Source organism: Chinchilla lanigera, unplaced genomic scaffold, assembly GCF_000276665.1.
Source record: "Chinchilla lanigera isolate Chin_1 unplaced genomic scaffold, ChiLan1.0 scaffold00081, whole genome shotgun sequence".
Classification (NCBI taxonomy): Eukaryota; Metazoa; Chordata; class Mammalia; order Rodentia; family Chinchillidae; genus Chinchilla; species Chinchilla lanigera.
The window spans coordinates 5,310,851-5,337,684 of NW_004955482.1; the positions used below are offsets into that span (position 1 = coordinate 5,310,851).

The 26,834-nt window shown below is 52.7% G+C and overlaps 1 protein-coding gene across 1 annotated transcript; it reads right to left on the minus strand.

Moving 5' to 3' along the window:
- Positions 1–583: 583 nt before the first annotated feature.
- On the minus strand, positions 584–26,834 carry Atp6v0a2 (ATPase, H+ transporting, lysosomal V0 subunit a2; the record flags this gene model as incomplete). Its single annotated transcript, XM_013503544.1, is given in 19 exon segments — positions 584–1,061; positions 2,546–2,717; positions 3,369–3,486; positions 5,799–5,918; positions 8,032–8,151; positions 9,924–10,134; positions 11,187–11,305; positions 13,713–13,803; positions 13,890–14,077; positions 14,384–14,520; positions 14,622–14,772; positions 16,057–16,269; positions 16,661–16,754; positions 17,923–18,005; positions 18,976–19,102; positions 20,293–20,381; positions 21,271–21,408; positions 23,075–23,172; positions 26,757–26,834. Coding segments are annotated over 19 exon segments (2,453 nt in total), but the record flags the coding sequence as incomplete, so codon positions are not given.

A 26,834-nucleotide genomic window follows, 5' to 3' on the forward strand; every position in this document is an offset into this window, starting at 1 on the left:
AGGCGTGGTGGCATACACCTGTAATCCCAGCACTCAGGAGGCTGAGGCAGGAGGGTCGTTGCAAGTTCCAGGCCAGCATGGGCTACAAAGTGAGCTCAAGGCCAGCCTGAACTGCATAACGAGACCCTGTCTCAAAAAAGACAACAAACAAACAGGAAAAAAAAAACAACATATGAACCACTCTGCTTCAATAATACAGCCGAGGTGGTGCCTAAGTTCAAATCCTATCTACATGTTATCTTCTGTAGTCACACCCAGAGTTAAGGCTCAGTATACAGCTTATCTTTACAGATGTACAACTGTCATAATTGGTTTTATGTAAAGATAATAGGCTTTTAAAAATATACAAGTGGGAAAACCATTTACTGAATGGTATTTTATCCCACTTTCTCCAATTATTAAAACAAGACAAAACTGTAGAGGTTAATTCCCTACTTGTAATTCTAGATAGCATATAATAAAAACTGTTTGCATATTTTAGTCAAGCAGAATAAATGAATCTTTTGAGCATTCATCCCTCAACTAAAAAACAACAAACTCTGCTTTAACTTCAGCTGTTGGGAAATATTATCTGACAACTTCAGGTGACAGAATAATTCTTTGCATTTTTTAATGAGGTTTAAGAGGAATCAAGTATCTAAGACCATTTTCAATTAGCCATTCAAAACTGGCTTCTCCAATCCTGTATTTTTAAAAATAACTTTAACATGACATTTGGCATGAACCTATCCTGTGTTCATAATAAAAAGCAAAAGAAACTTATGTGTCTGAAACTGGCAAAGTTTACAAAATCTTTAACATGAGGAAGAGGTATATCTTACAGAATCATTTGGCTACACTGTAAGGCAATCAACGGAGACAGAATGTTTCCTATCATAAACTTGACGTAGGTGCAATTCCTGGTATGATGACTCTCCATAAATCTGAAAGACTGCTGGTGATGGCAGGATGATAGTCACACCACATGGTCGTCGGTACTGAACTTGGACAAAAGTAGACTGAACGAGAAAGGAACAAACTTGGTGCCTGCACCAACGTAGAATTTGTTCTGAAATTCTACCCTACAAAAAAAAGTACAAAATACACACTGCATATTAGTGGAAGATTAGAAAAAAATAACATCCCTAGGTTACTGCAGACAACATTTACGAATTTAAAAACACCAGTTCTGTTTGCATGGCTCCACTGCTATACTCTCTTGGCACAACACTGTTACTTGGATGGTTTTTTCGTTTGTTTGTTTTGTTTTTTTTGTCTTTTTGAGACAGGGTCTCCGTATGCAGTTCAGGCTGGCCTTGAGCTCACTTTGTAGCCCAGGCTGGCCTCGAACTCGCAATGATCCTCCTGCCTCAGCCTCCCGAGTGCTGGGATTACAGGCATGCGCCACCATGCCTGGCTAACACTGTTACTTAGATAAGTGCCCCCACCCAAGCCAGGTGCTTTCCTGCTGGGTGACAAAGGCCAGAGGACGCCACCTCTACACTGCCACACCCTGCAGGGCGCAGCACAGCGAGCCCTCTGCCCGCTGTGGTCACTGGGCACACAGGAGTAGCTGGATGTAGGTACTGTGACGCTGAGGAGCACACAAGAAGCCGATACAGTCTCTATCTAGCTGCCTGTCCCCGGCCAGCCCCATGCACTCATGGGCAGGGCTTCCGCAAGGCCACTGGAGGGGCTCTGGTCACCTCCCTCCCCGCTCCTCCCTGCCCTCTGTTTCTTGTAAGCAGCTTCTCCTCCAGTAGCCCTCACTGCCATGGCCTCTGCCTGCAAGCCAGCCAACCTTGGGCTGAAACCTACAGATCGTGAGCTCAAACAAACCTCTACTGTAACCAGCAGCACACACACACACAAAAGGCATGAGACAGACGGGCGGGGTGGTGCAAACCTGATATCCCAGCTCACGGGAGGCTGAAGCAGGAGGATCACCATGAATTTGAGGCCAGCCTGGGCTACATAAAATGAATTCAAGGCCAGCCTGAACTATGCAATAAGACCCTGTCTCAAAAAAATATTTTTTTAAAAATAGCACAAAACGTTATTGTACAAGCATGAGCTTGCTTTTACTTGTCAGTACAAATTACAATTTAATCAGAGGATCTGAATACAGATGCCAAAATAGTATGGGCTAGTCTACAATTTCTCCTAAGTGGCGCATGTTTCAGAGGCTTTTAGAAGGCGATGAAGTGACGGGATGCTGGAGCTGGCATGCTGTTGGAAGGTGGGGTCTGGCCAGAAGGGTGCACCTCCCTCCCCGCTCCTCCCTGCGCTCTCTGCTTCCTGGCTGCCATTAGGGGAGCAGCTCTCCTCCCCCCACGCTGCTTCTAGATCAGAGCAGCCGACCAAGGACTGAGCCTTCTGAAGCTGTGAGCCAGAGAAAACCTCTCCTCCACTGAGCGGTGGGTGTCAGGAATTCTGTCCCAGTGACAAGAAAGTGAGTAAGACACAGACACGAAAAACTAGTCTGTGTGCAGCAGCAGCGCGGTGCGGTGTGTATGTCTGGGAGGGTTCTGTTTTCTCCTGTTCTGAGGCCTCACTACATGCTCACCAGTGGAGGCGGATGGCGTGGAGGAAGGCGGAAAGCCCTTCCATGACCAGCAGGATGAAGATGGTGAAAACTGCGAAGAAGGCGACCACCAGGAAGAGCAGCAGGACCCCAAAGGTGGTGTCCGCGCGGAGCCCCAAGCGCATCAGCATGGCCCACAGCACATGAGACAGCTCTGAAAGGCAACGGCCAGAGGGGTTACTTTCTGTCGAGACATGAACCCCCACTTCCTGTCAGTCACACTGTGCAAGGAAACGAAAACATATAAACCTATTCTTAACAGATTAGCAGCATGGAGTATTTCTTTTTTTGTTGTTTTTTGTTTTTTTTTTTTTGTTTTTTCTCTGGTACCGGGAACCGAACTCACGACCTTGTGCTTGCCAGGCAGGCACTTTGCCGCTGAGCTAAATCCCCAGCCCCCGCAGCATGGAGTATTAAAGTGTTTTATTTTTTTAAGAAAGACTAGCACTCCCCATCTCCTCTTGGCTGGCCGATGGCCCTGCAGGACTGCCCATGCCTGCGAACTGTGCCGAGGGTTTACCGGCGCCGAGCCTGAGCTCTCTGTCAGTGCGGGGCGCCCGGTCACCGGGGGCTGGGAGGAAGCCAAGGGACTGGCCCTGAGCCCGCGCGTGGTGTGCTACTTCTGTGCTGCACAGACTGGAGTGCCCGCCACAGAGCACGTACTTCACACGCTGCTTCTGTTCAGCGAGCTCTGGCAGCTGGCGCGGAACTGTGCTGCTGGGGTAGGTTACTCAGCACTAGTCTGCACACGCAAGGTCGGAGCTGTGTTTCCCACAGAAGTGTGAGCTCCCCGTAGGCGACTTACGCGCGTGGGCCAGACTGAGCGCCCAGAGCCGCAGGTAGGATGCAGTGTTGGAGATGCAGCCCAGGCAGTACTCGATGGAGTGGATGGCCTGCGTCATCAGGATTTCTCCGAAATTGAACTGGGAGAAAAACCACATCCGTGTTAGACACGCTGCGTCCACACTGCTACTGCCTAAAGCCTGTGCCCTGGGGCACACAGGGCAGGGTTGGCTTCTGGCATGTGGTGGGGCAGGGACAGTGAGGCTGGCCAGCTCCATGGCCACAGGTTTGGCGCCCCCAGCCTCAGTTTCCATAACGTGAACTGAGCGCACCCAACTAGAGGACTGTGACAGCCGCAGCGGCCACCCCCTAGGGAGCTCAGTGAGATCCCACGCCAGCCTGAGAAGGCACCACACGTCTGAGGAGAGGACAGCTGCTGCGCTGCTTCACAGGAAAGAGCCAGCTGAGGCCAGGAGGCAAAGCGGAAAGGGTCTGTTAGGGTTTGGCTCTAACATGTCCCCCGAATGTCTCCATATTTGGAAAGTGATGGGGTCACGGGCACAGGGGCATGGTACTCATCAGCAGATTCACTCATGGACGAGTGCACGGCTGAATGTGCTGTTGGGAGCTAGCGCCCCGCTGGAGAAGGCCACTGGGGTATGACCTGGAGAGTGCGTTCTTGTCCCGGGCTCCCTTCTCTCTGCTTCCCGGCTGCCAGAAGGTAACAAGCAGCTATCCTCCACCAGCTCCCTCCACCAAGCATTTCAACCGCAGAGCAAGCTGTCCATGGACTGAACCCACCTGAAACTGTACGCCCAGCAACTCTCCTCCTTGGAGTCACAGGTGCGAGTACTAGATCCCCGTGATGGGAAAGTGACCAAGACAGGGTCCCTGGGACAAAAAAGCCTGGACGAGAAGCCTCTAAGCCTTCTGCCAGCTTTGCTTTTCATTGTTCCATCATCCTGAGATTAATTATTAACCATCCCAAATCAAAACACTAGCCAGGCGTGGTGGCGCACACCTGTAATCCCAGCACTCGGAAGGCTGAGGCAGGAGGATCATTGCGAGTTCGAGACCAGCCTGGGCTACATAGTGAGCTCAAGGCCAGCCTGAACTGCACAGGGAAACCCTGTCTCAAAAAGACAAAAACAGACAAACAAACCAAATCAAAACACTAAATTACACATAACAAAATGATTAGGAATTTTGTTTGCTCTTTCTTTTTCTTTTTTGGTACCGGGAATTGAACTCAGGACCTCGTGCTTGCTAAGCAGGAGCTGTGCTGTTGAGTTAGATCCCCAGGCCTTGTTTGCTCTGTATTAAGCAGCTAGTTTCCAAGAAAATAAGGCAGGTCAGGGGGGTGCACACACTCTATCCTATCTGTCCAGGACTACAGTGATCATCCTGGGGGCACCATTTGTTCTCCTAACCACTCAGAGTTGCTGTGGACTGACTTGTGTGTCCTCCCCAAATACCTATGCTAAACCCCTACCCCCAAAGTGACTATATGTAGGGACAGGTCTTTTAAAGAGGGGTCACAGGAGCTGGGGATATAGCCCAGTGGCACAAACGCCTGCCTGGCAAGTGCAAGGTCCTGAGTTTGATTTCCAGTACCAAAAAAAAAAAAGAGGGGTCACAGGGTGGGGCCCTGACCCCACAGCACTCACTGGTGACCTTAGGGAGAGGCACCTACCCAAGGACTTGCACATGCCAGGGAAGGCCTCCGGGGAACCCAAACCTGCCAGGTCCTGAGCTGGTCTCCAGAACTGTGACCCACACTGGACCTAAGCCTTTGGTGCGTGATGTTCTGTTATGACAGCCCCACCACGTTAAGATGACAGCCACCGGCCAGTGATGACCACGTGACCCTGCCAGGTCCATCGGGCCTCTCCCTTGGGTCCCTCTGAGAGCAATGTGCAGTGAGACGCTTTCCCCTCTGGCTGAAGACTGAAGAAGGGGAGCCCAGGGCCGCCTGTGTCCCCAGCATCACGGGGCCAACCAGCGTGGGAACAGAAAGCAAACACAAGCACAGCCTCTTGGAACTGGAGATTTGGTCAACTCAGACAAAAGCCATGCCTGAAACCAGCTCTACTCTGTTCCAGCTGAGGAGGACTCCCTTTGAAACCAGTGTGACCTGGGAGTTTCGTTCCTGCGACTATGAAAAAGCTCTGTCTGCTACAGGAATCTTCTGAAAGCAATGTCCTTCCCACCGAAGTCACTTCCACCGCAAGCTGCTGTGGTGACACTCTAAATCCCAGTGAAACGGGAAACAACAGAACATGCAATAAGCAGACGTGTGTGGTAGACACCAGCTGTGTGACCCAGATAGTGCCGGCAAGCCCTGCATAAGCCTGCCGTTCTCTTAGAGTATTAGTAACTGGCATTGCTGTCATGATTATCTCTACAAACGCCTCGCCACTTATCCAAGCTTAGCAGCAAATGAAAGGATTACCTCTTCACACGTCATTTCTCTGCGTCCGGCCTCCACCTGGTTACCTCCCTCTTCTATGTCCTGGTTTCCCAGCAAAGACACTTCTTCCTCGCTGTCTCTCCTCACAAGCGTGTAGCCACTCTAATGAACGAGAGAGCATGGGGTCAAGGCCCTCACAGGCGACAGAACCCACGTGCAGTTGCTCAATGATTCAGCTCCTTGACAAGAAAAAAGTTCTCTAAAAGATGAAAACACCTTCTACCCTTAAGCTGGCTATTATGGGGTGGGGAGAGGAGAGGACAGAGACAGCTGTAGGCGAGGGTGTGCCAAGTACAGCCCTCGTGGGAGGGGAGGACGGTGCAGCACTGTAAAAAGAGTGTGGCAGTGCCTGAAAGTGACACATGGCATGACCGTGTGACCCAGAACCTGCACTTACGGTGTATCCCCAGAAGAAGTGAAGGTAGACACTCCAAGAGCTATTTATGCAGCCATATTCATAGCAGCATCATTCACAACGGCCAAAAGGAGGGACAGTGTGGGGCCTCGGGGAGCCACCAGACCATGGGGGCGTGACACCGGGCCATGGGGATGTGACAGTGCATCACGGTGTGTGATACTGGACCATGGCTATGTGATACTGCATTAGTCCACTGACTGGTTTAGCACAGGTCTGCGTGTGACTGGACTGACTAGAGAGGGAAGCACTACTCCAGGTGTGGGTGGCCCCAACCACTAGGCCTGGAGCCTGGATGGGATAAAAAGGGAAAGGAAGGCTCGATGCTGCTGCTTCCTGCCTGCCCTGCCATGGCCTGTTTCTGCTCTGCCTGCCCTTTGCTTTGGAGGCAGCCGACTATGGACTGAAACCTCTGCAAACTGTGAGCTAATAAACCTTTCTTCCCTTAACATGTGGGTGTTGGGTATTCTGTCTCAGTGATGAGAAAGTAACTAAGCAGTATATCCATCTAATGGAATATTAAACACTCTTTAAAAGGGAACTTTAACATACGCTAGAACATGGATGAAGCTTAAGGATATTACACTAAGTAAAAAAAACCAGACACAGAAGGACAAATGCATGACACTGGCAGGTACAACGCCATACACCTATGATTTCAGTGACTGAGCCTGAGGCAGGATGAATGCAAGATTAAGGCCAGCCTGGGCAAGTTAGAGAGACCCTGTCTCAAATTAAAGTAAATAAAAAAGGCTGGGGCTCAGCTATAGAGGCCCCTGGGTTCAGTCTCAAGTACTTTTTTAAAAGAAAGCCAAGCATGGTGGCACACACCTGTAATCCCAGCACTTGGGAGGCCAAGGCTGAAGGATCACCATGAGTTTGAGGCCAGCCTGGACTACACAGTGAGTTCAAGGCTCGCCTAGACTATATAGTGAGACCCCGTCTTAAAAAGCCAAAAAAGAAAAAAGAAAAAAGGTCCCTAGAGTAGCCAAGCTCAGCAGAGACGGACCAGTGAATGAGGCCAAGGCTGGGAGAGGGGAACCAGGAAGTCAGTATTTCTAAGTACAGAACTTCAAATCTGCAAAATGAAAACAGTTCTAGAGCTGGGTGGTAGTGGTGGTCACACTACATAACAAATGTCCTTAATGCCATCGAGCTACGATCCAAATGATAAATTCCACATCATGTATATATTTTACCAAAATTGTTTTTGGAAGTAAGAAATCAGACACGTAGAAGAGTGTGAAAGGAAATTCAACAGAGGAGACCTGCTTATAACTAAAAGGCAGAACTTAAAGACTTTATTGTCTAGATCTTCCACAATTCCTATTTTTCATATTATTTAAACAATAAGAAACATTTTACAAAAGAAATTAAGAGGTGAGAATCTAGGGAAGGCTGCGTAGAAGGCTGTGTTGTCCTCACAGCCTCTGCCCCAGAGCGGGGCGGGGGCCACACGCCCGGGATCCAGGGGCCCCTCCCCCAGCCGTCCCAGAATGGCAACATCAGTGGCCCCACCAAGAGAGGCTTTGGCTCTGCACTAGCACCAGGGAGATGGTGCTTTGCACACTGACCCTTACTTAACTAAAAGCAGGCCTATAGCTGGACATAGCAGTGCACACCGTGATCCCAGCATCGGGAGGCTGAGGCAAGAGGATCACCACATGCGCAGGGCCAGCTTGGGCCACACAGTAAGTTCAAGGCCAGTCTGGACTACGTAGGGAGACCCTATCTCAAAAAAACAAAACAAAAACAAAAAAAGCAGATCCGCCTCACAACATGCAGCCAGGTCACACTTACCCGGCTCACACCGAAGCACCCACGCCCGTGATGCAGCCACAGCAGGAAGAGCGGCTTTCCCAAGAAGAGGACGGGCACAGCCAGCGCGGTGATGGCCAGCAGCACTCTCTGGATGGACGCCTGCCGGGGCACAGGAGACCAGGAAGGATGCCGAGCTGCGCCACCAACGGCGTTAGGACACTTGGGTCACGTTGGCGGAGGCGGGACAGGGCCACTGGGCAGGGTGGACCAGGATGGGTATGACCAGCCTGACCAGCCTCACCAGCCAACAGACCCTGCACTCTGAACGCGTGGCTCAATACCAGGACTGAAAACACAAGTGACGCAGTGACCAAGTATTACTTTGCTTTAGGCCAATAAGAGAATTTAGGAAAGCTCTGAGCTCTACGTGGAGCTGAACTTGAGCTAATAATTTCCTGAAAACCCTGTAAATGGGAAACAGAAACCTACAGCAGGAGGGTGGCAGTCTGAGTCCGGCCCAGGCAGCCCTGGACACAGCAGGCCCTGTCTCAAGACAAAACAGCAGAAGGGCTGGGTTGAAGCTCACTGCAGGCCCTGGGTTCAATTCCCAGTGCCAAAAAACACAAGGAAGGGCCAAGGGTGCAGCTGGGGCAGAGCGCACGTACCCACAGCCATGCGGTGTGTGCGGCTCTAGGGTAAAAACGAACGGTGTGCTGCCCGGTGCTCGTCACTATACGGCCACCGCTTGCTAAAAACAGGCTCCCAGGGCCACCAGTGCTGCCCAAGTGTGAGGCTGTGCTTCCCTTACCCCCGCAACACCTCCTGAAAGGCCAGGAGCGATGAGAGCTACAGGCAGAACACCCAGGAAGCCCTGGGCTGCAGGGTCAGGAGGACCCAGGTTCAAATTCTGGCCCAGGCAGCTCCTATCACCCATCTCCCTGGGCTACAGGCTGTCGTCAGCACAACAGAGGCCACCACCTACCTCGTGGGGCTGTCGCGGGGACCAGGAAAGCACAGTCATGGGACAGGCATTTGCAGGCTGCGGCACGCCTGCCTGACAAAGACAGTCCCCACGCTGACCTTTCTGAGCACAGTGCCCAAGCCCCCCTGAGCTGTACTCATCAGTACCCACACCCTGCCAAATTTTCAATCAAACAGTGACAGTTCTATAAAGTCATGAACAAGAGAAACAGAAATAAAAACAGAAACCCAAAAAGTTCAAAAAGATTTGTGCAAACATGCCACTTGGGAGGCTGCGGCAGGACGATCACAAGATCAATTTGCCCTGGCCTGGGCAAATTAGTGAGACCCTGTCTCAAAATCAAATAAAAAGGTCTAGGGATGTAGCAGCCCAGTGGTTCAATCTGCAGTACCAAAAGGAAAAAAGGAAGGAATTTAGAAAAGAACTGTAAATCTGCTCATAAACAAAGCCTGAAGTCCGCAAGGCGAGCTTCGAGTCCGGAGGCAGAGGGCGGGTGCACAATGACCCATGCACACCCTTGCAGGCCCACAAGACGGAGAGCAAGCCACGCTGGGAGAATCCCAGGAGCACACAGAGCAAGTCTCGGCATGGCCACGCCCACGAGACCCCTCAGCTCTCTACAACAAGCAGGGTCCTTTTTTCACTTTGCAAATGAGGAAACTGAGGCACAGAGAAGTGCAAAGCTGCACCTCAAGGATGCAGCAGAGCTGGCTGTGTCCAGCAGGGCAGTGAGCTCTGAGTGCTGCCCCAGTGACACAGGCCGAGTGGTTCCCAGGAGGCCTTGGTGGCAAGACCTGGGGACCAGGCAGCCCCAGAAACCTTCTCAGAACAGGTCCTTCCCTCCAGGGTCGAGGGCTGTGGGGGCAGCGACTTCAGCCAGGCCCGTCGGCGCGAGGGGTGTGCAGAGCGCCCAACTCAGCCTGCTGACAGGAAGGAGAGGCGGGCTCACCTGGCCTGGGTAGAGGCCGCTGGCCTCGCTAGCTGGGAACAGGAACATGTTGATGAAATCGATGAGGATGCTAGGTGCCACCTGGGAGGTGGAGGCCGAGTACGCCAGCCACTTGTAGATGATCATGAAGACGAGGTACCCGAAGATGCACAGCATGAAGAGGAGCTCGGGGACAGAGACCAGGTAGATGTTGAACTTCTTTCGGAAGTGCCTGGGGAGAGGAGAGCCAGCCTCGGATGAGCGTGGGCGAGGTGTGAGGGCACTGTCACTTGAAATCCTGGGGCCTAGGCCACGTGGGCCACCTCGGGGTCACAGCACATGTCTGTGAGGGTCACTGCCTGTGTGCCAGCTCAGTCCACAGGGCACGGAGACAAGGGCGGCAGAAACGACTAAGGTCTGTGTGGCCAAGCCCTCCTCAAAGCTCCTCCTTTGGTGCCTTTTCTTTTTTTTTTTTTTTTCCAGACAGGGTCTTGCTGTGCCATTCAGGCTGGTCTTGAACTCACTATGGAGCTCAGACTGGCCTCGAACTCATGGCAATCCTCCTGTCTCAGCCTCCTGAGTGCTGGGATTACAGGCGTGCGCCACCACACCCAGTCAACTCCTTGGTGATTTTATTGGGTGCCACAAGTTACTGATGACTCTGGCTTCAGGAAGTTGTATCTTAAATCATATAGAAGTTTTTCAAGATTCTAATTATATTAAAACTTAAAACTATATTAACTATACAAAATATTGTTAAGAGTTAAGCATGAATTAGTCTGGTTAGAAAAAGGGTACAAGCTCTAAATTCTAATATGCTAGCACTCAACAAAATGGAAACAGAACCTATTTTTTTCTTGTTGTTTCTCTGGTTTTTTGAGGCAGGGTCTCCCTGTGTAGTCCAGGCTGGCTTTGAACTCATTATGGAGCCCAGGCTGGCCTCAACCTTGTAGGGATCCTCCTGCCTTAGCCTCCCAAGTGCTGGGACTACAGGCATGCCCCATCATGCCTGGCACAGCTTTGTAATTTATAAAATTAGAAAGGAGTATAATAAAATTCACTGCTGGAAATAACTATGGCTTTCCATGGTGTGTGCCTCCCTGCCGCGCCTAAGCTCCAGGAGGCCGGAAGAAGGTGCTCAGTAAATCCGGGCTGAACAAATGAATCCCGAATAGGAGCACACAGTGCACACCCCGCCCATCCACACAGCCCACCACCAAGAGTCCACTCTGAGATACACCCAGCTGTGTACAGAACGTAGCTCTGAAAAACACGTGTACTTACAAGTGGTTAAATATTCCCAGAATGACACCAAAAGTCATGTGAATAATTCCTAAGATCACAGACATTTTCATTTTGAAAGAATTTAGGAAGGTGAGGCGATTTGTGGCCAAGTTCCAAATCTAAGACCAAACAAAAGAAAAATGAAGTATTTTAACGTCTGTTGGTAAGTGCCACCCGAGGAAGCTGCTGTCCTGTGTGGAGGCCACACACTGTCGCTGAGGACTCCACGCTGCAGCTTGTGTCATCGCCCCCACTTCGGCCTGTGAGCTGGCCCACAGTGCCCGGAAGCCCTGCGGGAGGGGCGGGCCCATGTGCGTCTGCGACAACACAGCCTTGAAGCCTTGACACAGAAGGCACTGGTGGCCGGGGGACCATGGGGCCCACTCTGTCCACTCGGCACCGTGCCCCCCTCTCTGGAAATTCCTCCCCTCCCCGGGGCTGGGCATGCAGGGTGCAGGCCCTTGAGGAAAGATGCGCCTCCCTGTCTGCACTGCCGCATACCCGGCAGCCCCGAGCTCTGCTTGGCTTGTTTGTGCAGTGCTGAGCCCGAGCCTCTGCAATGAACCGCATCCCCTGCCCTTTTTATTTTTGGACAGGATCTTATTACTTTGCTGATTTCTCTAGGGTGGCCTCAAACTTGTGATCCTCCTGCCTCAGCCTCCCAGAATGCTGGAATCCCAATGTGTTCCACCGTGCCCGGCTTCTTCCTTTTTTGAAAATTAGGATTCTTTTTAAGTAAAAGTAAGATTTTCAGAGAAATATTTAGGGCTGGGAACTAGAGAACAAAAGTGGGGACCCATCAGCCTCGCTGATTTAGATAAATGAGTCATGTCAGAGTGGCAGGGAGGACAGAAAGCAAGCCAGGCGGCCCCACGCTGTGGAGCTGCAGCCTCCGACAGGCACAGAAAGTCGACCTGCAAATGCTAAGGCTGAGGCAGAACCATCTGTGGGAGTGGAGAACACAGCAGGTATTTAGGCTGCTCTGCGGCTTCCAGAGCAGTACAGAGGGGACCAGAGCAGTACAGAGGGGACCAGAGCAGTACAGAGGGGACTGAGGGGACCAGACTCCCACAGGCCACGGCCAGGGCTTGGCACTCACCCCAAAACCATGGCCATGTCCTGGTGTTAATGCTGAAACGAAGCCGCCACTAGACCATGAGCCCATCTCCCCTGCTGCCCTGCACACCCGGCTCAAGCTCTCTTCCCCCGGAGACACTTCCTTCCTCAAACATTAGCAGTGCATCTGGCTGCAAAGTGCCCGCTCTTCACAACACTGCTGCAAACATTTTTCAAGTTTCCAATATGTTAAGACTTAAGATGTGACACTGAGGGCCTGGGATACGAGACTGAGCGGGGTATGTTACAGACCCAGGCTATGTGCAGAGCTCAGGAGATGCCACCAGATGGCTTTTCATTCGCATTTCCACTTACTATATTTCATTCGCATTTCCACTTACTATACTGTCCCTTACTATATTTACATAATGACATCCACACAGTTCAAACCGAGACTACCCTAAGATCTGCTTTCACTCCAGGTGGGTATGGTGGGGCACACTAATAATCCCAGCTACTGAGGAGGCTGAGGCAGGAGGACTGAGAGCTGGAGGCTGAAATTTCAATATGCTAAGAGGAAAAAAAAAAATTTCAATATGCGAAGAAAAAAAAAAAAAAAAAAAAAAAGAGCTGGAGGCCGGCCTGGCCAACTTGTCTCAAAATGAAAACAATAAATAAATAAAAAGGGCTGGGCGGGGCTGGCGCTCAGTGGCAGTGTCCACCTAGTATGTGTAAGGGCCTGGGTCAAACTCCCAATGCAAAAAAAGAACGAAGCCTGGAGGAGGTTCTATGGCAGAGCGCTGGCCCAGCATTCACGGGGCCTGGCTTCAACCCCAGGACAGCTGAAACCAGCATGCAAATTCCCAGGCAAGCCTGGAGGGCCAGAGAGGCCCCATCTTTCAATCCCACCTCATGCAAGCCAGTCTGCCATGCCCCTATGGGTGTGGAGCGGGGACTGCAGCACCTGGGGCCACTTCATCCTCCCGCGAGCACCCCCAGGCCACATCCACCTGGGGAACAGCACACGGTGACCTGCAGCTTCTCGGCAGCTGCACCCTGCAGGCGCCTTTCTAGATCACTCCGAGACTCAGGCTGGCAGCAACGCAGGGCACCTGAGTGTCACATTCACTCAGGACGGGGCCTGGACATACAGCACAAGAGCCCCAGCTCCCCTGTGGTCAGCTCTACAGCCCCAACATGGATCGGACTGGGGGACACGCAAAGGTGGGGCAGTAAATCCACACACAGTGGCACAGACCACACACACACACACACAGTTAGCACACAGGGGGCGGTGTGCGCACACATGTACACACACAGAGACAAGGACCTGGTCTGTCTAGGTCCTGGGGCCCAGGGCACCTCGCTCCCTCCCTCCCTCTCCATGCTGAACCGGGCCACACAGCCTGGGAAGCGCTGCGGCCATCCCGCCTCAGGCACAAGGAGCAGGGCCCAGGATGGGGCACTCACAGGGTCGATCCCAAAAGGATAAGGGCCTCTGAACACGCCAGGGACGCTCGGGTCCAGCTGCAGCACATGGCTGTGCCTCACGGTGCTGTCGCTGGAACCGAAGGCAGAGGCAGGGTCAGCAGGCAAGGGGAGCAGAACGCGAGGGGCTCACACGCCCCGCCCGGCCCAGGCACTCACTTCCAGAGAACCAGGCTCCCCTGCTCCTCCGCAGCGTGGCTGGCGCTGTACATGGCCGACACGTTCCAGCCCGAGCCGAAGAGGTTCACCGACTTGGAAAAGCAGTCGTTGTAGATGAGCCCCGTGTACACCGAGAACAAGCCCATGAGCAGGAGGATGTAGCGGCCATTAAAGAACATCCTCATGATCTGGGGAGAGCAGGAGCGCCCCGTCAGCATGCACACGGCATGGCCTTCCCAGCCCCCACCTTTCGGAAACCACCGGGCCTAGCCGGGCACTTGGGTGGCTGAGGCACAGGATCACTGCAAGTTTAAGGCCAGCTGGGGCTACATAGCGAGGCACTGTCTCAAAAAAAAAAGAAAACCCCTAGCGTGACAGATGTCCCCAGCACCCAGAGGTGGCTGGCGCACACTTGGTGCAGAGCAGTTACCGCTCTGTTAGCGCAGCCCAGAGACGCCCTCTTCAAACCTCGCCGAGCCCTGATGATGCGTCACCTCCTGTGACTGGGTCAGCCTGGGGTGATCCTCATTTAACACCAACAGGAGGGCGAACAGGAACATCACAAAGCCGTGGCCGAAGTCTCCGAACATCACCGCAAACAGGAACGGGAAGGTGACGATGGTGAAGAGGGCTGCGGAGAGGGCGCAAGCAGGCCTCACTCACAGCCACCCGTCCCCATGTCCCCACGTTCTCTGGCGGGACGGGGAGGTGCCACGGGAGCCTAGCCCGCACCTGGGTTCACCTCGCGGTAGCTTGCCACGCCATAGGCGTCCACGATGCTCTGGAAGCCCTCGGTGAATCTGTTGGTGCGGATGAGCGTGGGCGGTGTCTCCTTCGTGGGGATGGTGTTCATGAAGGAGGGCAGCGCAGCCCCGCTCTCCCTCTTCACATGGAAAAGAAAACCGCTGCTGGGCCCGGAACCAGGCCGAGCCAGTGTCCAGCAAACCCTAGACGCGGCTCCAGGCGAGCTGTGTGCAGTGAGGCTGAGGGGCCATCCCCATTTCAGAGGACAGCAGCGGTGGCGGGCAGAACGGGTCCCTGGGTGGGCAGTGGGCGGCGGCTGTGGTCTCCTATAGGAACTGGGGCCCAGGGACAGGAACGGGGCTGAAGGGCAGGTGAGGGACAGGCTGGGACAGCTGCCACGCGGAGGGCAGGGGTGGCAAAACTGCAGCTGAGGCCTCTGAGACGGTGGGGGAAGAGGGCGCAGGAGACAGCAAGCGGAGAGGTGCAGAGGGGCCAAAGCCCAGCGCTGCCTGGACAAGTGCAGCCGCGTCCCTAACCTCAGGAGGCCTCAGGTACCAGCGAGACAAAGAGCAGCCACCCGGCAGAACACAGGCGAGGGCACGGACAGCACATCAAACACGCGGTCACCAAGCACCCCAGGAGGACACAAGGCAAGGTGTCGCCCACACGGGCCAGCAGGTCCCACGAGGCCTTAGCTGGCGTTGAGTGGGGCTGGTGGATAACACAGCAAGGCCAGGGGTCACCACAGCCTGGCATCTGCACACTGGAAACTACCTAAATGCCCAGGAAGCAGCCACACACGCAGCCGCAGCACGCACAATCCTAGTGCTAAGGAAAGCGGGAAGCGTAGAAGTACAAAGGGCAGGAGGAAGGGCTCGCAGCCTTCACCTTTCTGTTTGGAAAAAGGAAGGTGAAAGAGTACCTATTCAAAGCTGCGTATCTGTGGTTACATCACTCCAAGACAAACACAACTGCAACAATGCTATCTTTCATTGGAGGAACCACGGAGGTCACCTCCCTGGCTCTAAAAGAGCAATTCAAAATGTAGGAGCCAGCCATGGTGGCACTCCCACAATCCCTGCACTCTGGGAGGCTGAGGCAGGAGGACTGCAAATTCAAATGCAGCTCCAACAACTTAACAATTTCGCAAGACCCTATCCCAAAATAAAAAACAATAAGCTCCTGAGTTCGATTCCTAGAACCAAGAAAAAAGACAAATGTATACTCTTTCACTCCAAAATAAAAAAACAGAAAGGTCTAGAGCTCAGTACCAAGGCCCTGGGTTCGTTCCTAGTGCCCCAACACACAGGGCTGAGAATGACCAGCTCTCCAAAGCTCTGCCCAGCGCCTTCGCCGCACCCTGTGGGACCCCTATTTCTCAGCCCCTCCCAGACCCCAGCCACCGACTTCGCGAAGGCCTCACCGAGCCTTCCTCCAGCGCCCGGCGCAGCTCCTGCAAGTTGGCCTCAGGACACCAGACCTCGGCGATGAGGCACTTGTTGGTGACGTCAAAGCTGCACATGTTCAGCGTGTGGTAAATGGCCTTCATCTTCCTCACCTGCACGGCACGGCTGCACACGGACTCGGCGGCCTTGCACAGCACCTGCCTCAGGTAGTCCTCGGTCTTGTGTAGCACCTGGCAGGAGGGGGGCCGTCACCCTCGAGCCGCCACGGCACACTGTGGCCCTTCCGCTGAGACAGCCCCTTTGGCTGAAATGGGCCTGAATCCCCCACCTGCCACCTGCCACCAAAAGAGACGCGCCTTCCACAGTGCAGGTGAAATGACGGCTGCCACTCTCGGGGGCTTTCTTCTGTGGTCAGTAGTGACGCTTAACACACCAGAGCGACCAAGGACTCTGAAGTCCCACCCCTTCCCCCGCTCCTAAGTGGCTAAATGAGTAATAAAAGCGCCGGGAGAAGGGAAGGGCTGCTCCGGCTCAGAAGGCGCCCCCATTAGGAGGCGGGAACCAGACCCGAGGCTCTTCTCAGCAAGCCGCAGCTGGGGAGGCGAAGACCCAGCTACTCACTGTGTAGAGGTCCTGGATCCGAGTGCTGAGCCCCTCCTGAATCTCCTTGCGCTCCTGGGCCGTGTTGGGGTAGGGGTACACGTGGCAGTGGTAACTGGAGGGCAAAGGGAGACGTGGCTGAGCCCAGGGACTAGAAGAGCGGCTCCAACACCAGCAGCAAAAAGCTCGCTGCAGGCCACCTCCCTCCATGGGGACCGAGCAGCCCCAGATGCGGGCGCATAGCAGTGCTGAGGAGGCCCTGCGTGTACGCTCAACATGCAGCTCGCAGCCGCGCCTGGGGCCCCAGCCCGCTCCCCTTCCACAACCCCGCAGCCCTTCCCCTCTGTGGCTTTCTCCAGGCACCAACAGCCCCTTGCACTGCACCGTCTCTGAAGAGAGGGACGGCCACTCGCCTCGTGGGGAAGGACGCGCGGACGGCCACTCCCCATTGGAGCCCAGTGAGGCGGCGTGGGTGCGAGGCTGGGCCAGTGCCTACGTGGCCCCTCAGGCAGGGCAAATCCAACCCAGGTGCAGCTCATGGTGACAGCCAGGCGACCCATGCTGCTAAAAGCCACGGGAAGCCATGCAGGAAATCTGAGCCCATCCTCGGCAGACACCAAACTTTGAGTCCAGGGAAAAGGTCAAATCTGGAACTTTTTTTGGGGGGTACCAGGAATTTAACTCACAACCTTGCACTTGCCACGCAGGCAGTGCGCCACTGAGCTATATCCCCAGCCCTGGAAATACTATTAACACGTAGCCAATTTTGTTTTTTGTTTTTTTTTTTTTTTTTTAATTTTGAGACAAGATCTTGCAAGTTGCTAAATTGCTCAGGCTGAGCTCACATTTGCAGTCTTCCTACCTCAGCCTCCCAGAGTCCTGGTTTGACAGGCATGCGCCACAATACCCTACTGCTACTTTTAAATATTTTAAGTAACACCCTGGTAAGAGAAGACAAATCCAGTGGTTAATAGTTTGGCTCTTCAGGCCAGGTGTGGTGGGCACATTCCAGCACTCTAGAGACTGAAGTAAGAGGATCTCTGTGAGTTCAAGGCCAGCCTAGACTACAGAGTGAAAATATGCTGGAGGGAAGGAGGGAGAGAGGGAGGGAGGGAAGGAAGGAAGGAAGGAAGGAAGAAGGGAACGGAAGGCAAGGGAAGGGAAAGAAACATGGAAAACAGCAGGCCGTGGGAGCCTGGGGTGTTTCTCTGCAGCTGCTGAGCGAGACCGAGGAAGCAGGGCTCTGCACAGCCAGATCACGCAGATGCAGTGTGGCTTCTCACCAGTCGCAGATCTTCTTCACCTTCTGGCCAATCTGCTCTCCCCAGAAGGATATGAGGAACACGTACCACTTTATAACTTCCCCCTACCAGGACAAGGAGAGTCGGCAGTTCATATACGTAACTTTTTCCTTTTTTTTTCTTTTCCTGTATTTTGTTTTCTGAGCCAAGCTCTCACTGTGCAGCCCAGGCTGGCCTTGAACTCCCACCTGCCACAGTCTCCCAAGGGCTGGGACTACAGGTGTGCACCACCACGCCCGGCTCACCGTGACTTTAAAGGAACATCATGCTGGGAGATGGACGATGGAGAACAGAGCACACTTACAAATGTTCACCAAAGCAGAACTCTATGAAACCTGAGTAGGAAAACAGGGGCCGCACACGGCTTGCCTAATGCGCCCCAAATTCGGTGCCCAGAGAACGAAGCAAATTCTTCACCTCTCTGCCAGGGGCCAGCACAGGACCAGGGACACTGCAGCAGAGAGGACAAAACCTCCACCCTCGGAGGGGTAGGGACTTCCATTCCCACTGACGGGGAGGGACACAGCAAAGGAAAGGCATGAGTGCCAGAGGGATGGGCAAGATGAAGCCAACAGGGTGAAACCAGGCGCAGTGGCACACCTCTATCAGCCCCGCACTCTGGGAGGCTGAAGCAGGAGGATCTCAAGTTCAACCCCAGCCTGGGCTACTTAGTGACTTAGGGAGACCCTATCTCAAAATAAAAAATTTAAAAAGGGCTAAGGATGTACCTCAGTACAAAGGCCCTGGGTTCATTCCCCAGCACTAAAAGCTAAACCAGTGAAGATGACATAGAGCTGGGGATGTGGCACAGTGGTGCAGCATCTGCCTGGCCAGTGAGGTCCTGGGTTCAACTTCCAGTACCAAAAAAAAAACAAAAAACCAAGATGTGGAGCTTGGTTCATACGGTAGGCTAGCACTCTGCGCTTGGGGACTCAGGCCCGGAAGCCACATGCAGGCTATGGGACGCTGGCTCTGTGCTGCCTCTGACCCTGCTGCGAGTCCGCTGTGGCTCAAGGGGGCGGGAGAGGCACTCACAGTTTCAGGGTCCTCCAGGGGCTCGTCCAGCTCCGCGTAGGTCACGATGGTGTACCCTTTGCAGACTCGCCATAGCATCTTCTCGAACGCATCCACCCTGCCTTGCTGAATGAGGCCAGACACAAACCTGAGCATGAGGGAGCACGAGGAAAGGCTGCCGTCAGCCGAAGCTGCAGTGGGAGAACGCGGAGGCTCCCGTGCCCGGCAAAATGGCGAAGTCAGGCTGAGGGCCCCCAACTGCAACACATCTCAAATGCCAGATAAAACGTCTGTGAAGCATCATTTTAAAAGTGTAACTGAGGTCTGGTGCAGGGGCACATGCCTGTCAGCACAGCTACATGGAGGCTGAGGAAAGAGGATTACAAGGCTGAGGCTGGCCTGGGCAACCTAGCAAGACCTTGTCTCAAAAAACTAACATAACATAAAATAGAGCTGGAGATGCGGCTCAGAGAGAGATCCTGGGTTCAATCTCCAGACCCGGAAAATAAAACAGAAGGGGCAGCTGTTACTGAGCCAGTACTTTAACCCTGGCTAGTGCCAGCATGGGGACCACACGACAGGCACTGGGCCCACACAAGGGAAGGGACGGAACTGAATCCCCGAGAGCTGGGACCTGGACGTTAGCGAACGGGGCGTGCCAAACCGATCCACTTTGCAAAGGTGCCTACAAGTGAGGGCCCTCTCAGTTTTTGTGTGAGACACAGAAAGACAGAGGAAGACACCCACGCTGAGGATTTGCAGCCACAGATCAGAACCAGTCAGGGCTGAGGCTCACATTCACACCACTTCCTCCACCAAAACCCGAACCAAACCCCGTGTAGCCCGTGCTGAGGAAGTAACGTGGACGAGTCTGGGCGGGCAGTGCGTGCAGCTGTCTGGCCGAGGCAAACACAGCCCTCGCTGGGGGAAAACAAAGTGAGCCCCTCCAAACGCCTTCAGAGAACTGACCAAGGAACAGAAGTGCATTTTTAAAAAAATCACACAAGGGAGCGAGTCATCACCAGCTCAAGTCAGCCGGAAGAGTACACAGAAAAAGCCCAGTAAAGCCCCAAGCTAAGAAGCTCAGCTTAGCCCCTCCGTGTCCTTAGCTGGTGCCGCCCAGCCCAGTTATATCGGACTCTCGAGCAATACTGAGTGACATCGACGTCACTTCTTCACAACTCACGACACCAAGACCCTTCCCAGCACGTGCCAGGCGTCCACACAGCTGAGAGGGTCCCAGCAGGCACAGGGGCTAGCGTCTGCCCCAACAAGCCTCGTCCGCGCTCACCCAGCATCCTGCAGCACAAGGGGCCTGTGTCCCACCTTGGTACCTACCCCAGCTTCGCTCCCAGCCTCTGCATACAGTTGTAGTCCAACAAACACTCACTCTCCAAGGGAGGGAACTCTTCGTAAGTGGGTTCAAACTGGAAAGAGACAGAAAACCAAGCATGCGTCATTCCAGGTGACAATGTCTCACATCCTCTTTCCACACAAGTAGCATCAGGAACTACTCAGATCCGGGCGCAAAGTACCCACACGTGTGAGGTGTGTAACTCAGCTCATATGCAAGAAGACAACTTTTCACCCTTTTTCTGTCAGCTACTTGGGCATCTACAAATTCGGTCACGGCTTAATGCTAAAGCCCACAACCTGATCAGGGCTCTTGAGCTGGAGTGGCCGCAAGGCAGCGGGGCAGGCTCCTTCCTCCTGTACGGACAGGCTGGGCACCCGGAGCCCCAGACTCGGAAATCCACACTTCTGATATTAGGCATTCTTAACCTGTAAAGTCTACATAAATATTCCCCAATCCAAGACTCCAAACCCTAAACCACCTCTGATACCAAGCACTCTCCATTAAGGGCCCACGGGCTGCAGCACACCACACAGCCTCTTCTTTATCCTCATAGATTAGATTTTTTTTAAAAACTTTCTTAACCTTAACAATTAAAGAAAACTTAACTTTAGGGTTCAACTTCCCCGATTCCGTTTTCTCCCATGATCATAAAAAGATTCTTTCCACTGCAAGCTAGAGCATCTGAGAAATAAGTAGTACCGTCACGGCTCGACCAACCAACGCAGGGAGCCGGAGCTTTGCAAAGCAGACTCAGTCTGGCGCACCCATTCCCTAACGTCCAAGTCCCAAAGCTCTCTTGGTGCGGCACAACTCCCGCCCCGCTCCCCCAGAAGCACAGCTCGGGTGGAGCTCCTCACGTTGAGGAAGCAGCACGCCTCAGGGGCTGGTAACGAACCCGCCAGCTCCGGCAGGAGCTTTTATAAGGCAGCAGCCCGCCCCACCCCAGAGCCACCGCAGACCTCCACATTCCGCTTCACGAAGGTCCTGGTCACCCTCAGCATGTGGGTGTACTCGATTAGTTCCAGTAGGTTCTTCCTCAGTTTCTCCTTGTTCTTGGTGACTTCTCGAAGCTCCACCTCCAGCTTCTGCAGCTGCTCCTACAATGAGACAGCAGTCACTGGACAGCGCGGAGGAGGATGATCACAAAGTCAAGCCCAGCTTGAGCGACTTAGTGAGAACCTGTCTCAAATTTAAAAAGAAAAAGAAGTGGGGAGGCATGGGCTGGGGGTGTAGCTCGGTGCAAAGGCCTCGGGTTCAATCCCTAGTACTGTAAAATGAAACAAACAAAATAAAAAATTACAGGGATTACAGGAGTATGTCACTATGGCCCACAGCTAGTAACCTTTTTATGACTTACCAAAGCCAGTGGCATTTTTAAAAAATCCAGTATTTACGTAAGTTTGTAAAAACACACCAAGGTCTGAAAGGCCACCTGTAACTCCTACGAGACCCACGCCTCACGTGGAACTGAGAAACTGGAGGCTGGGCCCCCTCTCTCCTCATTTCTTCTCCTTTTTCTGCCTGTGCCTGCCCACTCCCCTCTGCCAGGGATGGCGAACCTTCTGGAGCCTCCAGTGCTACAGGTTCGCCACCGCTGCCCTGTGCTAAGTCAACCTATCCTTTGATCTGCAACACACAGAAAAAATTTACATCATCTTTTCCAAAGATACATTTTCCTAGTCTCCAACTTAAGAGTTTCTGGGCATGTGCTGTTGACAGAATTATGTGGACATAAAAATTCTTGAGAACAGATCATACCAGTACTTCACCATTACAACAAAAGCTACAAGCATCCATAAAGCACATCACTGAATGGGTGAACTGTACTCAAAGAAGCCACTTAACACACACCCCTCACCACTGGTGCCCTGCTTTATATAACTAGAAAGAGCAGTTGCTGTTTGCAATGGTATCGTAACCAACCCGTTGGACGGGCCAAACCCACAGGCTAGAGCGGAAGTGATCTCCTCCCAGACAGGCAAATAGAGCAGCTGACAGGGAAGGGCTTCAGCTATACCACACTCACTGTTTACAATGAGCAGTAAGTGCTAGGCAGGGCAGTGAACGCCTCTCACGCCAGCACTCAGGAGGCTCGCCAGGAGTTCAAGGCCAGCCTGAACTATGTAGAGAGATCCTGTCTCCAAAAAACCAAACAATTAAAAAATAAACAAAGAGCAATGGGGACCTGGCCATTTCTAGGAGAAATAAACTATACGAGGATCAGATAGGATCCTCGCTAGATGGTTCTCAGGGAGATGCTAATAGGTTACAGCACCCTGGGTCTAGGGGGACGGCATGCTGTCTGCTGCCCTCACTGGCCTCCTGAAAGCCACAGGGCAGCATCAGGTGAGTGTGGAAAGGATGTAGGAGCCCTGCCAGGGGCCTCAGTCATTGGTACTGGGAGAGGCCTGAAACACAACAGGATCCCAGAATGCACGCTGTCAACATCATGTGGCGGATTTGATGACCTCCTACTTCTCATGGGCCTCTGGACACGAGCACCTAGAAGGGAGCCCACGACTTACATCCCTAAAGAGAATGGGCCAGGCCTGAGGGCACAGGCCTGTAATCCCAGCACTGAGAGGCTGGAGCAAGATCACAGGTTCCAGCACAGCCTGGCAATTTAGCAACTTAGCAGGAAATAAAAAATGTTAAGGGCTGGAGATGTAGCTTGGTGCAAAGACCCTGGGTTCAATTTCCATTACCACCCCGCCTCAAAAAAAACAACCAACAAAACCACCAGCTTTTTTAGGGTCAAGTTACCTGCATTTCTAGAACCTGCTTCAGAGGCGGTGCAGGAGGACTGGCATCTCCCTCAGGCAAGGGAATATCTGCTTTAGTGATTTCCTGTACCAGATACACTGTGAAAACAAGAGGGAAACAAATCAGGTACAAAAAGCTACCACAGCTGTGGCGTGGTACATGCCAGTCATCCCAGTGCTCGGGAAGCTGAGGTAGGAGAATCTCTGCAAGTTTGAGGCCAGCCTGGGCTATACAGTGAGTTCAACACCAGCCTGAACTACATAGTAAGACCCTGTCTCACAAAACCCAACAAAACAAACAAAAAACTAAAACCCTCCCACAGTACATTTCAGTCACAACATTCTAAATCCCCAGGTTTGAATACATAAAACTCTTGCTTGTCCCAACTGACTTTGGGCCACTTTTTAAAACTTTGTCCTAAAGATCTGCAAAGCTGCCCAGAGGGAGCCTAGAGAGATTGACCTGCAAGGGCAAAATGAACAATAATTTGAGGAGTGTCTGCCCAAATTCCTCCAACTATTTGCACTGCTCAACTGGCACCCAGGAACTTCTGAGCCTCTGCCCTGTAGACTAGAGAGAGTGTTGGGGACACACTTGCAAGTGTGGAGACAGCCCAAGTGACGCCCAGCCACTATCCCCAACAGCCAGCCACGCAGCTTCTCTGCAGCCCTCAGAAGAGCTGGCGTTGGGCCGGGGATATGGCTCAGGGCCAGGCCCGGCAAGCGCAAGGTCCTGAGTTCAATTCCCAGTACTGAAAAAAAGAAGAGCTGTGTCCGGCAAGATCCTCGCCTCCTCCGGCAGCAAAACCACCCTGGTGCAGTGTGCAGGCCACACAGCTGCGCTATTGACACTGGAAACGGGACCGTGGAACTGCCAATTTATGTGTTCACTAACATCAAGAGTCTTGTGGCGGCACACACCTGTCACCCCAGCATTGTGGCAGGCTGACGCAGAAGGTCCGCAAGTGCTGGCCCAGCCTGGACAACTTAGTGATTTAGTGCGACCCTGTCTCAAAATAAAAAATAGTAATAAAATAAGGCCAGTGTGGTGAGTGGATGAACTGTCCAGCTGCACAATGATGGCAGCAATGGGACACGACAAGAGGACTCCCTTTTTGGTTTTTTATTCTGAGACAGGGTCTTGCTAAGTTGCCTCAGATGGGCTCAAACTTGTGATCCTCTGTCTTGGGCTCCCAGAGTGCTGGGACAACAGATGGGCACCACCACACCCGGCTCAGGTTTTGCTTTTGATGAGACTGGAATTGCAGGTTTTGGGCAGAAAGCCCACCGAGACAAGACAGATCTGGAGAGAACAGCTCAGAGGCCAAGGAGGTAGAGGGCTGCGCCTGTAGCTCACACCCTGGCTGCGAGGCAATGCCTTCGACCTCGCCTCCCCTAAGTCATCCAGACACGTTCTCAGCAGCAGAACTGAGCGTCCTGAATCAAACAGAGGGCCTGCAGCCCTGCAACTATCCAGTAAATGAAAGCTGCGTAAGTGAGCGACTGTGTAAATGGGGAAATAGTAGTGAATAAATTTTAAAAGGGGCTGGAGATGTAGCTCAGTGTACAGGCCCTGGATTCAACCCCCAGTACTATAAATAAATAAATAAATAAACAAACAAACAAACAAACCCGTCCTTCTCTTGAGCTCAGAAGTCACAATACCTGGGAGAGCTCTTACAGTATTTTGGAAAATGAAGAAATGAAAGCTGGAGGGAGCCAGGCATGATGGCACATGCCTACGATCTCAGCATTTAGGAGGCTGAGGCAGAAGGAATGCCATGAGTTTGAGGCCAACCTGGGCTACACAATGAGTTCACGGTCAGCCTGAATTACAGAGGGAGAGCCTGTCTCAAAAGAAAAAAAAAAAAGGAAAGGAAAGAAAGAAAGCTGGAAGGAGAGAAGGATAAAGAAAAGCAAGTCTGTATCACCAGCTTGATAGCAAAAAGCACCCAGTGTGCTGGGCGTAGTGGTGCACACCTGTAATCCCAGTGCTTGGAAGCCTGAGGCAGGAGGCTGGCTATGAGTTCAAGGCCAGTCTGAGCCACTCAGTGAGTTCAAGGCCAGCTTGGACTGCCTAGCAAGGCCCTGTCTCAGGCTCCCACCCACCAAAAAAGCACTAGGTTTAAGAGGTTTCTAGAAATAAATGCAAATCATTTAACCCAATTTGTTCCTAAATTGACGAGAGTTCCTTTTCTTGTTAAGTCTGCAAGAGTTCACGAGACAGGGAGCCTCGGACAAGTTCACGCCCCACCTCTGCCCCTCACCCCGCCCAGCACCTCATGCCCACTGTGCAACAGGGAAGCAGCGCCACGCTAATGACGCCATCCACACAGATTATCGGGGTTCCAGTGATGTGAGCAGCAACACAGTGCAGATGGCTGAACATTTCTGTTAATGTTCAAAATCCCCAATTTAAAAAAAAATCTATACCTGGGGATATAGCTCAGCGGCACGGTGCCTGCCTGGCAAGCACAAGGTCGTGAGTTCAACTCCCGGTACCAAAAAAGTAAATAAAATCTACAGTAGCACCCTGCTCTTAGAAATCCCTCCAGTCACATCCTCTGCCCCCACCCACAGGCTTTCCATTCACCCATCCCTCAAAAAGCAAATTCTCCTGCACCTGTCCCTTTCCCCTGCCTATGGTTACACTGGACTCCAGCACAGCCCGGAAAACCGAGACCGCTCCAAGCAGAAGCATCCATCCCATGGGACCACATCGCCCCCTGGGGGGGCACAGACCCCAAAACCACCTGCTGACACCAGAATCGAGTGAGACCAAGTAGGCCCAGCCCACCCCAGCAGCCCCTCTGCTAGGACAGAGCGCCTCTCCCAGCACTGGGCCCTCCCACATACGGTCTCCCTAGAGACCCTCAGAGCCCACCGACAAAATGCAAAGCAAGCTTCAGCGGACCTTGTGGGACCTGGCCTGGCAACAGTAATGGATTACTGGAACTGGCAGGGCAGCATGGGGCTTCAAAAGCTAGACTTTTGAACAGCTTCCAATGAGCACGCAGCCAACACCCCTCCTCTCTCACCCTGATGAAGTGAGAGAAGTGACAGAAAACACAGACGCCACAGCCCAACTTCCTGTCTGCTAGAAAGGGGATGTGCGCAAGCTGGCCGGAAGTGATAGGCAGGCGTGGAGATTTGTAGCATCGAAGACTACGGGGCTTCAGGGCACGTGGGCCCCGGCTCCAGCTTTGAATGAATGCTTCTTCCTCTTTACCAAGATAAATGGCCTCCTTTGATTGGTTCAGCGGGGAGCATGAGAACCTGAGTAGCCAGCAGCACTACTAAATAAAGGACAAGGCCATGGCAAAATAAGCTGGCCATTAGGTAGGTGAACCCTTGCCTCTCTAGATGAATGATACAAAGGGTGAAAAAACAATGCGGACAAGTGCCAGGTGTGGTAGAGCACACCTGTAACCCCGCACTGGCCTGTAACCCCAGCACTCGGGAAGCTGAAGCAGGAGGACCACTGTGAGTTCTAAGCTAGCCTGGGCTACATAGCAAGACCCTGTCTCAAAAAAAGAAAAAACAGTGCATACAAATACCTGCAAAAAGCATACTTCTCAATGGGGAGAATATGAACAATTGCTTTTTCTTTCTTTCAGCTTACTAGATTCTCTAACTTTTCTAAAACAAATTGTGCACATTATTAAAATGGAAAATAAACTTACCCAATATCCGTTCCAGTTCTTCACACCTCTTCACCTCACCAACAAATTTTCTTTGAAAAGAACTTACATTCTGGTTGA